At 37.4% G+C, this 16,453-nt stretch overlaps 1 protein-coding gene across 1 annotated transcript; it reads left to right on the top strand.

Annotated features, from left to right (window-relative positions):
* Nucleotides 1-5,152: 5,152 nt before the first annotated feature.
* LOC110928623 (protein SRG1) lies at nt 5,153-6,999 on the top strand. The gene is made up of 4 exons (XM_022171650.2): nt 5,153-5,463; nt 5,568-5,815; nt 6,170-6,497; nt 6,623-6,999. Exons 1-4 carry the CDS (start codon nt 5,203-5,205, stop codon nt 6,875-6,877), a joined length of 1,092 nt encoding a protein of 363 aa, XP_022027342.1. The 5' UTR covers nt 5,153-5,202; the 3' UTR covers nt 6,878-6,999.
* The last annotated feature ends 9,454 nt before the right edge of the window (nt 7,000-16,453 follow it).

Here is a 16,453-nt window from a genome sequence, read left to right as displayed (position 1 = left end):
ATTTTGGTGTTTCGGGTAGTGTCCGGTTGTTCGGTTAGATACCGGTTCTTTAAAGCGTCAAACTATTCCGATTAGTGTTCTTTAAGTACCCTTTTGTGATACTTTTAATTCCCGACACTTAGGAAAGCATACAGGACCATTTTGCCATATTTCTGCACATTACTATCTTGTTAAAAAGCTGAATTTTGCTGAAATATACAGAATTCTGCACTTTTAGTGGGTTTTAGGCACTTTCTGGCACTTAAACTATCACCTAGTGACGCAGTTTTATGGTCCTTACTTCCCTACACACCATACTAGTGTAGTACCTTGTCTCTGGCCCTTACGGGGTCTCAAAACATTGACTGTCTATGTACTGAACATTGTCAGCATTTTTCTGAGTTATCCGCTAACTGTGCTAACTGTGCTTTGTGCATCATGTATGTCAAAAAGTTTGCATGTGATAATGAGATAACATTATGTAATATGTGATGCACATGTATCTATGATGTAGAAATCAGAAAGCAGTTCAAGTCATCAGTTGTAATTAAGCACAGTCATTAATCACTAATCAATATTAATTAATTGTACGGATACCTGGATTTATGAAGGTTGTCACATCGATACTCGGACTTACTTAGGCTATACTGCATTGACCGGTACACTTGCCGGTGGTGTGGTCTAGGTTTTAGAGAGTCTGTTTTTATAAATTTAAAACTTAGAGTGTCTAGTTTAGCGAGTCTAACTTAGTTACTTTTTATAGTCCGTTTAGCACACATCATTCTTGACGAAGTTTCATGTCTGACCCGTTAATCGGTCATCTCTCCAGTGGAAATTCGTTTTCAAGCCGGCTCTCCACTAGGAAACGAGTAGAGAGTATGAATGAGTCCAGATTCCAACGGTCTTGAGTAGAAAAGTAGAAGAAAAGTTGAAAACAGTTGAAAAGTGTTGAGATCTTGTTGAGATTCGTGTTAAGACATGTGAAATATTCCAGATCTAGAGCCATTCTCGATCAAACCGTTGGCCGAAGCAAAACCATGGAAACCACCTTCAAGAGGTCTAATCCAGCGATTTCAGAGAAAAAGTAAGTGTTTGTGTGTGATCTTGATGGAGAAAATGATGTAGAAGTGATTAGTGATGATGATTGTACAAGATTTGAGGAGAAATACTTACGAAATAGCCTTAAATCTCGATTAAAAGTGGCTGAAAGTGACTTGAGTACGTGTGATCGGATGAGAGAACCAAAGTGTTGAAATGAGACACAATGGCCCTATTTATAGATGAGAGCGAGAGTTAGGTGGTCGAATGGGTCGGATGGCTTTCTTCGGTCGAATGGTCATTCGATCGGATGTCCATTCAGACAGCCTGATTTCGTTTGTTAGTTTTCCAACTTTCGTTTTGTTTGTCGCGTTTCGTTGCGTTAACCATTGCGGGTACTTTAAGCGTTATAGGGGGATAAGTAGCGCCGTGTTATGTTGTGCTCTAGTGCGATAAATTGAGTTGCGAGTGCGCGTTTAGACATGTTTAATACTCAGGTATTTATATTTATCTGTTATTATTATTATATATAACACGTCATTTCATAAGTAACTGCGTTTCGAGTTTGCGTGGCGCTACGATGAGCGAGGGGAGTAGTTTAAATACTCATGCCATGTGCATCGATAATTGTTACTCGAAAAAAAGGGTTTTTTTTGTAACGAAATATAGCGATTTTCTTTAAAATTCTTTAAATTTTTTTTTTGTGTTTTTTAGATTTTTTAGGTAGTTTTTTTGTGTTCACATTGGTTCTCGCGGTTCTCGCAATAAAGGTGGTTCTCGCATGAACCCTACCCTATATATATATGTGTGTGTGTGTGTGAGAGAGAGAGAGAGAAAATGTGACAACTCGTGTTTTAGAACCTCTCCTCGTACTTTGATGTAACCAGTATGTACGTTATGTGATTTACTACGTTATGTGATTAGCTAATGTGATTGATTGCAATGAAATGTTATGTTACGTGATTGTGTGTAAATATGTATATAAAGCTTAAATTGCACCACATACACCCGATCGCACAAACCCTTTTTGGGCCGCACATCTTATCTTTAATCGCACACCTCTCTCTCTCTCTCTCTCTCTCGGCCCAACCTCACTCACCTTGAACCCGTGACCCAAGGGCAACCCAAGAGTGGGTTCGGCCCACTCATGTCTCGCGGAACCACATGAGGATTGGCATAATCCTCATAATTGTACAACACAAGAAAACACACAAACCCTAAACTCTCTTTTCTCCTCCTTCTTGTGCGACGGAAACAATCCTTCCCTTCGAAGCTCTTCTTGGATCGTCGCACTACTTCTCCCTCATTCCATCAAGTGTGCACTCAAACTCTTGGTTAGTATCCTTGGTTTTGTTTTGGTGTATGTTCTTGTTAAATGTATGGCTATGAGAATATATGAATAGATGATATGCTAAGATCAAAAGTATGATGATTTCATGATTTACATGAACCGAGTGGATTGGTTAATTCGAATAGTAAACTGATAGAATTGATTAGATAAATGCATGATATGACCGAATGATGCTAGGGTTTTAGTAATCCATGAAAACATGAACGTTGGTAGTATTGTTGATTATCGATCCGAGTTGTATGATGGCCATGAGATCGACTGTTGGCATGTTAAAATAGTTTTGCTGCATGATTTTGATTGAGGGTTGGATTGAGGATTGAATAAGATAATTGCTTGTTCATGAATCTAGTCACATGAATGCGTATGATTGTTGTTAGAAAGTGTTGTTTGATCTAATTGGAAAACTACCAGACTTGTTAAAAGTTATTACGAGTATAATGAGCATAAAATTTGGAAATATCAATTGATTAGATCGATTTAATGGAAATTCCTTGATTGATTGACTGAACGTGTAAATTGGAAACTGTTGAATTGTTGTAATTGAGTTGCATGATTTTTGGAATGTTATAACTAATCACACCAGTCCCCCTTTTAATCGCACAAGATCAGATCACACAAGATCTGATCTGATCGCACATGTTTCTGGTCGCACAACAACAATCGCACAAGTCCTTGGTCACACAAGGACTAGTCGCACAAGCTATAGATTGTTTTGGTGCAATTGTTTAAACACTATGTACAATTCACTTATGCATGATCGCATAAGGTATTGTGGATCGCACAAGACAGTGACAATCGCACAATACCTTGGGCCACACAAAGGTTTAGGCTATATTAGGTTGTTGGGCCGAACAGCCCAAGACTCCAATCGCACAAGTTGCCTGTAGTCGCACAAGCCTATTTGGACCGCACAAGATTAAGTGTTTGTTTAATTGTTTGGGCCGAATGGGTATTGGGTTGCATGTTTTGGGCCAGGTATGCTTCTGAGTCGCACAACCCGTTGTGAGTCGCACAAGATGGTGCTAAACGCATAACAGGTTGGGCCGGTTATCTTTTGGGCTTCATCTTTTGGATCGCACAAGAGGATTGGGCTTGCACAACCATAACAGCCCAATCACTCAAAGTCGCACAAGTTTGGGTTATGTCTGTGTGAACTGTATGCTACTGTTATATGATCGAAGTGTTTGTCGTGCTCGTTGTGTGTTGTAACTTGTTAGCTTATGAGTAAACCTACGTGCACTACTTGAACCTAGACCTGACTTGTATGGTAACCATGTTAGGACGTGGTTGACCACTAGCAGCTTCATTGACCTCTTTGTGTATCTGCCGAGCAAACCGAGGTAAGTTCACACTTTCTACAAGGCAGGGGATTCCCAGAGGTTGGGAATGGGTAAAGGACTGAAACTGAAACTGCGTGATCTCCTGGTTTGGAACACGTAGACACCCCCTTCATTGAAGGGTGACAACACATGATAATGGTATAATTGGAAACTGCGTAATCTCCTGGTTTGGGGGTTACGTACACATCCTCTTTATTGAAGGGTGACAACATGGATACTAGACCAAAAACTCTATCATGAAGTCCCTCACTTTTATATCGATTTAATCGCCGGGCCAATGGCGAGCGGGTCATTAGTTAGATAGCGCTATTTAGGTCTGACAAGCCTCACACCGTGCCGCAGAGGACGGGCGTGAACTAATGGGTCTGGGCACGTCAATGATGATAGACATTGACGCTAGGGCACCAACTTACTTCAGTCAGTGGTCGATATGGTAACGGGTCTAGTGGTTCACATGGGGAAGCCCCCACTGGTTATGGTTTGGGAAACAAGGAAATTGTTAACTCATGGTTTTTGAAACAACTTTAAAACGAACAACCAACTGTGAACTCGCTCAACTTTGTTGTTGATTCGTTGTTACATGCCTTGCAGGCCTTTAGGTGTATATCATTGGAACTTGTTGTCTGAGAGGCTGGAGTGGTCATGGGTCGAGATACTGGAATCGCAACACAAGACCAATGGTTTTTTTACATGTGGTTTATAAACTCTTAACGAATGAATTATGCTTCCGCTGTATACGGTGAATGATTTGTAACGTGTAACACTTAATGAAAGTTTTATTTAAATATACCTATGAGTTCAATATGATTGGTGGCTAGATCCTGGTACGTCACACGCCTCGTGGGGGTTTTCGCTTGTGGTATTTTGGGGATGTGACAGAAAAGGACTAACTAAACGTTGTTATAATCTTCAAAGGGAGGTCGGAATCCGCCATATGACGCCACGATAAGGCGCTATGGCAGGGTGTGGCGATATGCCACCTGCGACTACGAAAGTACTTATTAGTATTCGGTCCCCAATTATCTCGCCGGTAACGTATCACAATACACACGCAATGATTTCTGACGGAATACCAGGTCAGATTTAACTGCGAGTAAAAGTCATTAGTTTTGTATATCCCACACTTTCGTTAACATTAGACAAATTTCAACGCACTAACATGATTAGAAAGAGAAAATAATGATGATAATCTCACTTCAGATTCGGCCTAAAAAATGGTGACCTCATCTTGCAACTACAAAAATGGTGACCTCAACCGTTGATAATAAAATTGTTATATTTTTTATGTTGGCATATAAAATTGGAACCTGTTGGAAACCAAAAAAAGGTGTCTATAAAATCTTTAAAGTGCAAAAGCATGAGCCGTTACATCATACCACATGTATAGTTCAAAACGTGCCATGCCAAGTCCTTCTATAAATACTTGCATTGTTGAAGCAAAAACTCATATACAAACTCAGTTCTAAACTTCTTACCTCTAAGCTTTTTCTAATCATGGCTCCTGTACTCAATTTGCCTCTTAATGTAGGCCAAATAGACGATGTTCAGGAACTCAAGAAGGCCCGAAAAACAAAAATTCCCAACAGGTTTGTTCGTGATAGGGCCGAAAGGCCGATACTAGGGACAACACCTTCACCGTTGTCGAGTAGCATACCTGTCATTGATTTTAAAAAACTCATGACAGGGAACAAAGAAGAATTTCACCTAGAAATCTTGAAGCTTGCAGCTTCTTGTGAAGAGTGGGGTTTTTTTCAGGTAAAAAAATAGAATAAATATAGTATTTCATGTTAGAACATTAAATATTGCTATGGATATACTGTGTACAAACACGTTTAAACTGTATTATTGTGTTGCTTCAGGTGATAAACCATGAAATTGAACTGGATCTGCTAGAGAAGATTGAGAAAGTGGCTATGGAGTTCTTCATGCTTCCTGTTGAAGAGAAACAGAAGTATCCAATGGCACCAGGAACTGTTCAGGGATATGGGCAAGCTTTTGTGTTCTCAGAGGATCAAAAGCTAGATTGGTGCAATATGTTTGCTCTTGGTTTAGTCCCACACTCCATAAGAAACCCTAAATTGTGGCCAACAAACCCACCAATGTTTGGGTAAGTGTCCACTAAAAAGAGGGTATTTTAACATTTTTTGTCTACTTATAACACTAAAGGTCAAACCAATATATCACTTTTTATAATACCGAAAACCTCATCATTAAAGAATTTGACTCTCATCTTTTTCCTCCATAACTGCAATAACGTCACACCATATATATATATATGACTTGCAATTTAAAACCTTTTTTAAAAAGAGAACTTCATTAAAAACAACCAGCCCAGCCTGAAATCAATTTAAAATCTTGACAGCAAAGTCAAAAAGCACTTTACTTTAGCTACTTTTTTTTGTTTTGGATACATATGGGTTGGAAGAAATTGGCTTTTCAATCAACTTTTTATATTTTGTAGCCAAACTGTGGAGACTTACTCAAGAGAAATCAGAAAGCTGTGTGAAGATCTTTTGAGATTTATAGCAATAAGCCTGAGGCTTGACGAAAACATTTTTGAACAAATGTTTGGCTTGAGCGTGCAAGCAATAAGAATGAACTACTACCCCGCATGTCCTAGACCGGATCTCGTATTAGGTTTAAGCCCCCATTCGGATGGAAGCGCTTTGACTGTGTTGCAACAAGGAAAGGGTAACACTGTTGGCCTACACATACTCAAAAATGATACATGGGTGCCCGTTCAACCTGTCGAAAATGCGCTGGTTATCAACATTGGTGACACCATAGAGGTGAACTTTCGTCTTTTTAAAGAACTTTCTTAATAATTTTGCCTCAAAAGTCACCCTAAACATGTACTTGTTCCCTTGAAAAAGGGTTTGATTTTTAACTTTTATTAAATTATTTATGTTAGCAGGTTTTGACGAATGGAAGATACAAGAGCTCGGAACATAGAGCGGTTACACACAAAGAGAAGGACCGACTATCTATCGTTACGTTTTATGCTCCAAGTTATGAGGTAGAGATAGGTCCAATGAAAGAAATGGTTGATGAAAGCAACCCAAGCAAGTATAGAAAATACAACCATGGAGAGTATAGTAGGCACTATGTTACCAACAAGTTGCAAGGCAAGAAAACTCTAGATTTTGCCAAAATACCACCCAAAAAGTAATTGTAGACTAGAGAGTAAATTAAATCTTATATTACTCCAACATATTGTTTATATTGTATAAATCATATTGTAATTATGTCATAAATTAATAGATGCATGTAAGTTATTATTAACGTCTGTCACCTTTGTTCAATTTACCATTTCAACCTAATATTGATACATAGTCTTCTGTTAGTAGATCAATTCCATTGATACCTGAACGACTTTTTTTAGTTTATTGAACGAACAAATAACAAAAAGTTATCGATAAAATGTTGATGTCATAACCTGTTACAAAAACTAAAATTATTGATTTAGATCAATAATTAACTTTTTTATCTTGTTTAATATTAAAAAGATCCCTGGTGTAAGTGTGCCTATATTGCACACATTAATGTATAGACACGTTCATTGCTCCTTGTTAAAAGCAACAGTATACAAAATATCTAAAGTGAAAAGTTCGAATATATGATTATAGTTCCCAAAGATTCAGGCCATCATGTGGGGATGCTAAAACCATCAACACCCCATAGTTTCTTATTCGGAGTAATTTATATTAGCATTTATTTGTTTAATTCTTCTGAGAAATTAAGCAAAATGGCTTATGTAATGTTTACATATGAATTTGTTTCAAAAACTGTTAGAGCATGTGTAGTGGAAGGGGAAGATAATGCCCCCTCCCTAGGGTATTTTACGTCATGTAGCGGTCCAGTCAGCAAAGGGGCATTATTGGGCGTTTTCTAAAATGAGTGTAGTGAGGATGGGGCATTATTGGGCATTATTGGGGCATTAAATAAAATAAAGAAAAAACACCTAAAAATCTTATTGGATAACAAAAAGGGAGATGAAAGATGATTGGACAAGGAGAAGGGGGCAAGGCGTTTTTAAAACCACGCCAAGGGGGCCTTTTTTGAATTTTTTTTTTAACGCCCTATGTAATGGTTATTGGGCATTTTTAGGCTTTTTTTTTGAATTTTTTTAAAAAAAAGGCCCCACTACGGAGGGTCTTAGGGTGCGTTTGGTTCGCGAAATGATTTAGAATTGGAATTGAATTTGAATAGGAATTAGAGTTTGAAGAAACTGGATTAGGAATTTAAACATTTCAATTGGAATTGTAAATTGTTGGAATTGGAATCTCAATTCCATTTTTGTTGTGTTTGGTTGTCAAATGAATTGGAATCCATTACCCCGGCACCCACAACCACCAGGGTCGAAGCGGTTCGCGTTGAAACGGTACGGTACGGGTCGAAACGGTTAGATTCGAAACGGTACGGGTCGAAAGGTGCGGGTTGAGACGGTTCTATTCGAAACTGTACGGGTCGAAAGGTGCGGGTCGAAACGGTTGAAGATTCCAATAAATTTACTTTAATTTCTTCACATATTGGAAGGATTTTAAATTCCTTTAGTTAAAAGAATTCGAAGGAATTCATACCTAATTCCAATTCCAATTCTAATTTTATTGTCAACCAAACACATGAATATTGGAATTGAGATTTCAATTCTATCAAATTCTGTGAAATAAACATGTTAAAAGATGGAATTCAAATTCCAATTCTCTTAAATTCTATTGAATTCATGCAAACCAAACGCCCCTCCTCAAAATATAACATGTACTTATATTTATAGTAGAACGTAATATTCTAACTTATTTACATGATTATTATGATTTTAACATTTTTTTTTTATAAAATCACGAAGGTAGCTAATTTTATAACTTTACGATAACGATAGAAGTTTTCACATTCATAACTATTGTATACTGCTTTTGATAGTATTTCCTCTTTTGTTCGTGTATCACAAATTTTTTGCTCAAAAATATCAAGGTAAATGAAGTGATACACAACCACAAAGCAGGCATCAACTTTTTACTCATGTATTATAATCGAACCTCCCTTTTATGATGAAGCTATGTAATACGCAACCATCACTCCCGTAACAAATAAATTTTCATGTATATATAACTCATATCTTATATAGGGGATAGATCATGGGGAAAGTAGTTTAAATGAGAAAAAAAAAAACTAAATAAAAAACCTAAAAACATACCAATTTTTTTTTACATTTTTTTATTAAAAATTGCAAGTTTTTATATATAAAAGAATTTTCAAAAAAAAAGGAAATCTATATTGCACATATGCACTAATACGAAAAGCCTAAACCACTTAACCCACCCCAAACGACACCCCTCAAAAACCTAAACCCCCCTCCCCCCACCCCCCAAAAACCTAACCCCGCCCCCTCCCCCACCCACTCCCACCTCCCCCAAAAACCTAAAAGCATAGAATTTATTAGACCATGTGTAGTGGTGAAGAAAAATAATGCCCCCACCATAGGGCATTATCTGACACGTGGCAATCCAGTCAGCATGGGGCGTTATTGCAAAAGTGGCGTAGTGAGTATAATGCCTAATAATGTCCTTCCAATCATTAAACAAGAAAAAAGAAAAAAAAAACAAAGTACTAGCTCATTGGCTAGTCAAACTTCTCCCTGAGAGACTCACACTCCCATTGGCCACATGTATTGCTCATTTAACCACTTCGGCGTTTTTTTTATAACGCTTTCATGCAAATTTTTCAAAAATCACGCCCTCTAACGCCTAGTGTAGTGGGGTGGGGGACGTTTTGGGGCGTTTTTTTCAATTTTTTTTTAAAAATCACGCCCCACTACGGATGGTCTTAGAGTTTTTTTTTTTTTCTAAACTAGTATTGATGGAAAAACTATTTACTTTTTTGGTATTCCTTAAGAACTATTTACTAAAGTGGTGTTTTTCCTTTATTTTATATTGTGTTTACTTTTAACATTACTTTGTAACGTGGAACAGAATGATTACATAGTATTAATGTTGACTTTGTTTGTGATTTTTTGATTTTTATGATGGAAAACGGAGCAAACAAATTTCACATTTAAAAAAAATGGGTTTGTTTTACGTAATGAACCCAATTTAATGTAGTATTTCATACAGATTCAAAATTAAATAAAAATGGTTATCATTGCAATGTAGTATTTTATACAGATTCAAAACTAGATAAAAATGGTTATCCTCGCTCAACAAACCTGTTTTTAATATGAACCAGATTAAAACTTTTATTTTGCTTGATATACGGACTGTAATGGCTTGCTTTTATTTGAAACTTTTTTCGCTTGTATAAGAAATTGAGGCCGGTAGCGACTTGGTTTTATATGACATTTCTTTTGGTTTTTATTTGATACCGAGACCGGTGGCAAATCAGGTTTTAATGTTTGATTATTTTTTAATTTTTTAATTCATGTTAAATTATTTGGGATGATTGAACAACACTATAATCGTTTGATAGATAAAAATACCTGATTTAATGAATTTAAACCTAAAAAGGAATAAGAAAAATGGACTGGTCTAATAAATAAAACAAAACAAAGCAAACAAGTCTAGTATGTTAATAAAAGAAAGGGTAAATGCAAAACAAATGAAAACACTATTTAGGTTAGGGCTGTAAATGAACCGAACGTTCAGCGAACAGTTCGCGAACCGTTCGGCGGGAAGTTCGTTTATGTTCGTTTATTTAATAAACAAACGAACATGAACAAGAAATTTCGTTCGGTTAGTTAAATGAACGAACATGAACAGAGGTCTCGTTCGTTCAATTGTGTTCGTGAACGTTCGGTAAGGTGTTCATGAATGTGTTCGTGAACATTCGTTCATTTATGTTCATTTGTTTGTGTTTTAATTAAAGATTTTTGTACTTTCATATATTTTATCTACTAGTCTAAGTTCCCGTGTGTTACACGGGTGGCTTATAAGAAAAATAACTACTTTAACATTGTTGACATAAATATTTTAATTATATATACGTTGAAATATTAACGAAAATGATAGAGAGTACACCAAATAATTGAAATACATGAATAGAAACAAAATAAATATTAAGGGGGTGTTTGGGAGTGCTTATTTTAGTGACTTGTTAGTTTATTGACTTTTTAAAAAGTTAAAAAGTGTTTGGATCAAACTATTTTGTGAGGGGAAAAGTCAATAAGTCACTTTATTGTGACTTATTAACTTTTCCAAAAAGTTATAAGTTGTTTTGAAAAGCTAAACCAAACATGGCCTAATATCATAAACATGTTAATACTGAATTGATACGGATTTGTTGATGCATCGTTTAACACCTAGCATTACAAAAGGAAAAATGGAAACACGCAAGAGCACTGAATTCAATGACCATAGAAACTTTATCACATCAACCTACCTTTGACTCTTTGATTACTACATACCCGACTACACACTGAATTCAATGACCATGGAAACAACACCCTTGTATTTCAATAACCTTAAAAAGTAAGAATTTAAAAGCACAACCACAAAGACACCATTGTCATAATTGCAACCCCAAACCCATATTATAGCTGCTGCAAGTTTTCAATAAAAGAAAGTCAAAATACACTAAAAGGAAGTAAAACTTTAAGATTTAAAAACATAAATACAATAACAAAAGCTTTTCTTGCTACTGTCGCTGATGGTGGTGGTAGAATAGCTTATTCCCATTGATGCCATCATACTCACCACCAGGTCCTTACCCTTTGCAAATCAATCCTTGGTCTACAAAATAGCCGTAACAAACTCAGTTTCAAGTAAATAAAATACAAATATAATCTAAAAAAATGCGGACAACCCTTTGAATGAGGTGAATCATGTGGGTCGTAAACATTGATCCTTTAGCCTGTTTAGTGACATATGTTGGCTGCACTTCTGGAAGCTCCTTATGTACATCTTGCACAAATCGTATGCCTATGAGTTCTTTTCAAATAGATTTTTTTCCATTTTTATGTTTCCCGGTAAAGTTGTTTTATACAGGAACGACCTTAAGGTCCCTCAGTTATGAGTTTTTAACTTCTCGCAATGCAAATTATACATGAACTAAATGCAAAGTTAGATATTACTTGTCACACCCCGACCACGTAGGACAACAAACCGTGGCGGAAACGTCGGGGAGTGTTGCAACAGAATAATTGTTTCACAACCATGGATTCAAAAATAGTTTCGTTTTATTGATAATATCAAACATTACATTGTCTTAATCATAACACAAACAAGTTTCTTATCAACTATCATAGTTTTAAAGTCACTAAGGCCTCGTCCAGGTCCTACGTGACGCATGCATCCTAGAAAATCACATCATTCAACCACACCTGAAACATATGTAAAAACAAAGTCAGCAAAGAAATTGCTGGCGAGTACATAGGTTTTATAAGGGTATTGGAATCATGGCTTGTTTGTATGGTGCAATACTTTATTAGACTACAAGAGTCGAAATACAAACCTTGTTTTGAAAAGTGTATTGCAACATAGTTAACCAACTCAAATCAAGTTGGTTAAGTTTATAAAATCTCGTAGCCATAATTCTTAACCCCAAAACATTTTGTTTTTAGAAAAACATCTTGTAAAACATCATTGTGCGACATCGTTTTAAATATCGTTACCCAAGTGAACTAAATAACGCCACGGTATGTAATATGATGAAAACACTTATATATAAGAAGTACCAGCGGCGTATCTACCATGTTTTCACCACATTACCCCCGTCTCGTTATCTAAACACTTAACCAAAAACCAGTCGTTTATCGAAATCGTTTAACATCGTTTCCAAATCGTTTCCTCGTTTCCAAATCGTTTACTCGTTTCCAAATCGTTTACTCGATTCCAAATCGTATTTGTTTTTAATAGTGAAACTACTTTTGGTCGTCTCGTTAACAACATTCAAACCTTCGTGACTCGTCTAACTCGTTTCTCGTTTCGTATTAACAAACCACCAAAAGGTAAGTTAACAATCATCAGATTCAGTCGTTACCCACAACCCCCACACATAACTATGGGTGCAGTGCAATAACGGGATTTGTCAGATCCTATGGTACCATAACCTAATACTGGTCGGCTTGATCAATGCTAATGAATGTCATTCGCTATGTAATTACAACCAACAAGTCGTGTACACCTTATCGAAATCGTTATTAGTTTAGTAAAATCGTTATAATCGTTTTTGAAACCATCGTTTAAACTTTGAAAACATTTGATACATATGAATCACCCCAAAACATTTAAAACAATAAAATAGGGGAACTATGTACTCACATGTAGTGCAAAGTATCCTTGATCAAATAGAACTTCAACAAACTCGAGCAAACCAGAGAAATCAAGTAGCCCCTAGTAATCGAACCACTAGTCAAACAATAGACGCCTAAATCGGGAGATTGGATAGAATGAGGTCTTGTAACCCAAATGAGTATTGGGACTCATGTGATATGGTTTAACAAAGCCTACATCCTAAATCGGAACCTAACCTAAGTGCTTTCGACCCATCGCGACCCATTAAGGTGGCTTACGCTACTTAAACGCGTCGTGCGCGCAAAAGCGCGTTCGAGACGTCGGACTAGTCCTATGACGAGTATTATATGCCCATACATGTTTAATTATGTTACATAATCAGTTACGTGTCAAAAATTTAAGTTACATATGCTTAATTACCAATTATGTATAAAAAGGGTATTTTGGTAACTTACCAAGGGCACATAAACTACTTATCATGCGACTAATCAAACCTAAGTGACCATAAGGTATAACCCCGGAAGGTTATTCCCTACGCTACTATGGTCACAACACATGTTTGGTCGAATCCTAATGATCGACCAAACGGGTCGTGTTCGAAAGTCTAAGCGGGTGTTTAGTCCGCTTGACTTACGACTCTACATAAGCACAAAACTAACGAGTGACGAGCTAAACATGTCGAAACATGTTTAGTTAAGTTAGAAAACAGGCTTGGTATCAAAACAAACGGTTTTGATACCTACAAGTAGCTTGGTTACAAAATACGCGAGAAAACGCATTCTGGCCGAAGCTATGACTCGTCACTGAGCCTAGATAACGTGGTAATCAGTAGGTATAGTCACTAGGGACTATAACCATCGTGATTACGCTCACGTTATGAAGTTCAAAAGAACTTCGCGTTGACCATAAACTGGTCAAAGCAGAAAGTCAAATACAGTTTGACTTTAACGCTAAAACGAACGATAAACGCGAAAGAATACTTACAGAAGGTCCCCGCAAGATTGAACTTCCGAGTATTCTCAGGTATGAAGTGCTAAAACACCCCAACTTAGAGAACAAACTCAGAATTCAAGTGGGGAGAAATGAAGTGGGGTTGGGTATTTATAGGAAATCCACAACCGTTAGGATCGTTTCTTGTTCCCCAAGCGTTTAATCTCGGCCCTACACTTGTACCCACTGATTTGGAATACAATGGGCATCAAAAACCAGCCCATAGATTGCTCAAACCATGTGCAAAACAATGGGGAACAGCTGGGTTTTAAAAATAAAGTTTGCTGATCTGGGGAGGCTTTACGGACCGTAAGCACATGCCCATACGGTCCGTAAGGGACCTGCAGACCAGCACTTTCATAAAATGACAGTTTAGCCCCTGAACTTGCAAAACTTGCATTTCGGCTCATTTTTGACACGTTTAAGCCCCGTTAACCTCATTTCAAGGCTCTAAAATGAAGTTAAAGTATAGGGAACTCAAAACATGCTCAAAAATATCTCGGATGTCGGTTCGTTTGGTCGTACGGTTGCGTTGTTCGGTTAATTACGACGGGAGTCGTAACGAATGCAAAAACGGTCCAAATTGCGCGACGAATGGATTTTTATTATGCCAAACATTAAAACATAATATTTTAATGCTTACATAAATTTTTGGATGTCCGGATGTATTCAGAACGTAAGATATGCGCGAAAATGCAAACTTGTGCACTTTTTGACGCTTTAAGTCCCTATTGATCAATAAAGTTTATTTTAGCATACCAAACCCCTCAAAGCCTATTTCTAAGCTATGTAAAGGTTATTTAGAGTATGTTTAACTTATGATCAAGTTCCGGAGTGTTCGTTACTATACGAATCGGTATAATTTCGCAATTTGACACAAATAGTCCCTGCGATTGAACAAACTTGTTTTCGACACACCAAACCATCCAAAACTTGTTTCTAAGTTATGTGGAGGTTATTTAAGGTATGTTAAGCCTATTTCACTATTCCGGAGCGTTTGTTGCATTAAACTGGTTATATTTATGCATTAGTGCGCGTATAACCTTCCAGAAAGCGATTTAGAGCTTGAAATTGGAATCGAATCGAATTGTAAAATTACCAAACACAAATACACACAAAACACATATAATAACACCAAAGCACATTGTTTCATTAATAATCAACATTGTTTTTCATCGTACGGAGATTACAGAGCACAGTTGTCACAGTCTCCCCTACTTCAGGAAATTTCGTCCCGAAATTTTAATTAGAGGAAGCTTGTGGAAACAAATGTGGATATTTGGTCATCATTTGATCCTTACGTTCCCAAGTAAATTCTGGGCCACGTTTGGACTCCCAACGAACTTTAACCAAATGAATCCGTTTGTTCTTCAACTGCTTGAATGTACGGTCCACTATCTCCACGGGTTTCTCGACAAAGTGCATTGTTTCATCGATTTGAATCTCGTCGAGAGGTATGTGAAGATCAGCGTCAGCTAAGCACTTTCGCAAATTGGACACGTGAAAAGTCGGATGAATATTTCTAAGCTCTGGAGGTAGCTCTAGTCGATAGGCAACTTTCCCAACTCTTTCCACAATCTTAAATGGTCCTACATATCAAGGTGCAAGTTTTCCTTTCTTTCCAAATCTCATGACTCCTTTCCAGGGTGAAACCTTGAGCAGGACACGGTCTCCGACTTGAAGTTCTAAGGGCTTGCGTCCTAAATCCGCATAACTCTTTTGACGGCTTCTAGCTGTCACAAGATTATCGCGAATTTTCTTGATTTTGTCCGTTGTTTCTAGAACGAGCTCAGGTCCAGTAAGCTGAGCTTCACCAGTCTCGTTCCAACAGACAGGTGAACGGCATTTTCGACCGTAGAGAGCTTCGAATGGTGCCATTTTAATGCTAGCATGATAACTATTGTTGTAAGAGAACTCGATCATTGGCAAATGAGAATCCCAATTACCACCAAAGTCTATCACGCATGCTCTAAGCATATCCTCCAAAGTTTGAATCGTCCTTTCGGATTGCCCATCTGTTTGGGGATGATAAGCAGTGCTTAGATTTAGTTGGGTTCCCATAGCAGTTTGCATGGTTTTCCAGAAATGAGATGAAAATCGAGCATCACGATCGGAAATGATATCCAAAGGAACACCATGTCGTGAAATAATCTCATCAACATAAATCTTTGCAAGTTTATCAGCAGATAGATCCTCGCGAATCGGGAGAAAATGAGCTGACTTCGTTAATCGATCGATAACAACCCAAATAGCATCATGACCTTTAGACGTACGCGGTAACTTAGTGATGAGATCCATCGCAATGCTCTCCCACTTCCAAACCGGTATCTCTGGTTGTACAAGCAAACCAGAAGGTCGTTGATGTTCAGCCTTGACTTTAAGACAAGTTAGGCATTTCGATACATACAAGGCGACATCTTTCTTCATACCAGGCCACCAGAACTTAGTACGAAGATCCTTGTACATTTTATCAGCACCAGGATGGATAGAATATCGAGATTTGTGAGATTCGTCCATCACTAGGGTGCGGA

The sequence above is a fragment of the Helianthus annuus genome, chromosome 7, assembly GCF_002127325.2.
Source record: "Helianthus annuus cultivar XRQ/B chromosome 7, HanXRQr2.0-SUNRISE, whole genome shotgun sequence".
NCBI classification, from domain to species: domain Eukaryota; kingdom Viridiplantae; phylum Streptophyta; class Magnoliopsida; order Asterales; family Asteraceae; genus Helianthus; species Helianthus annuus.
This window is presented reverse-complemented; position numbering and strand designations above follow the sequence as displayed.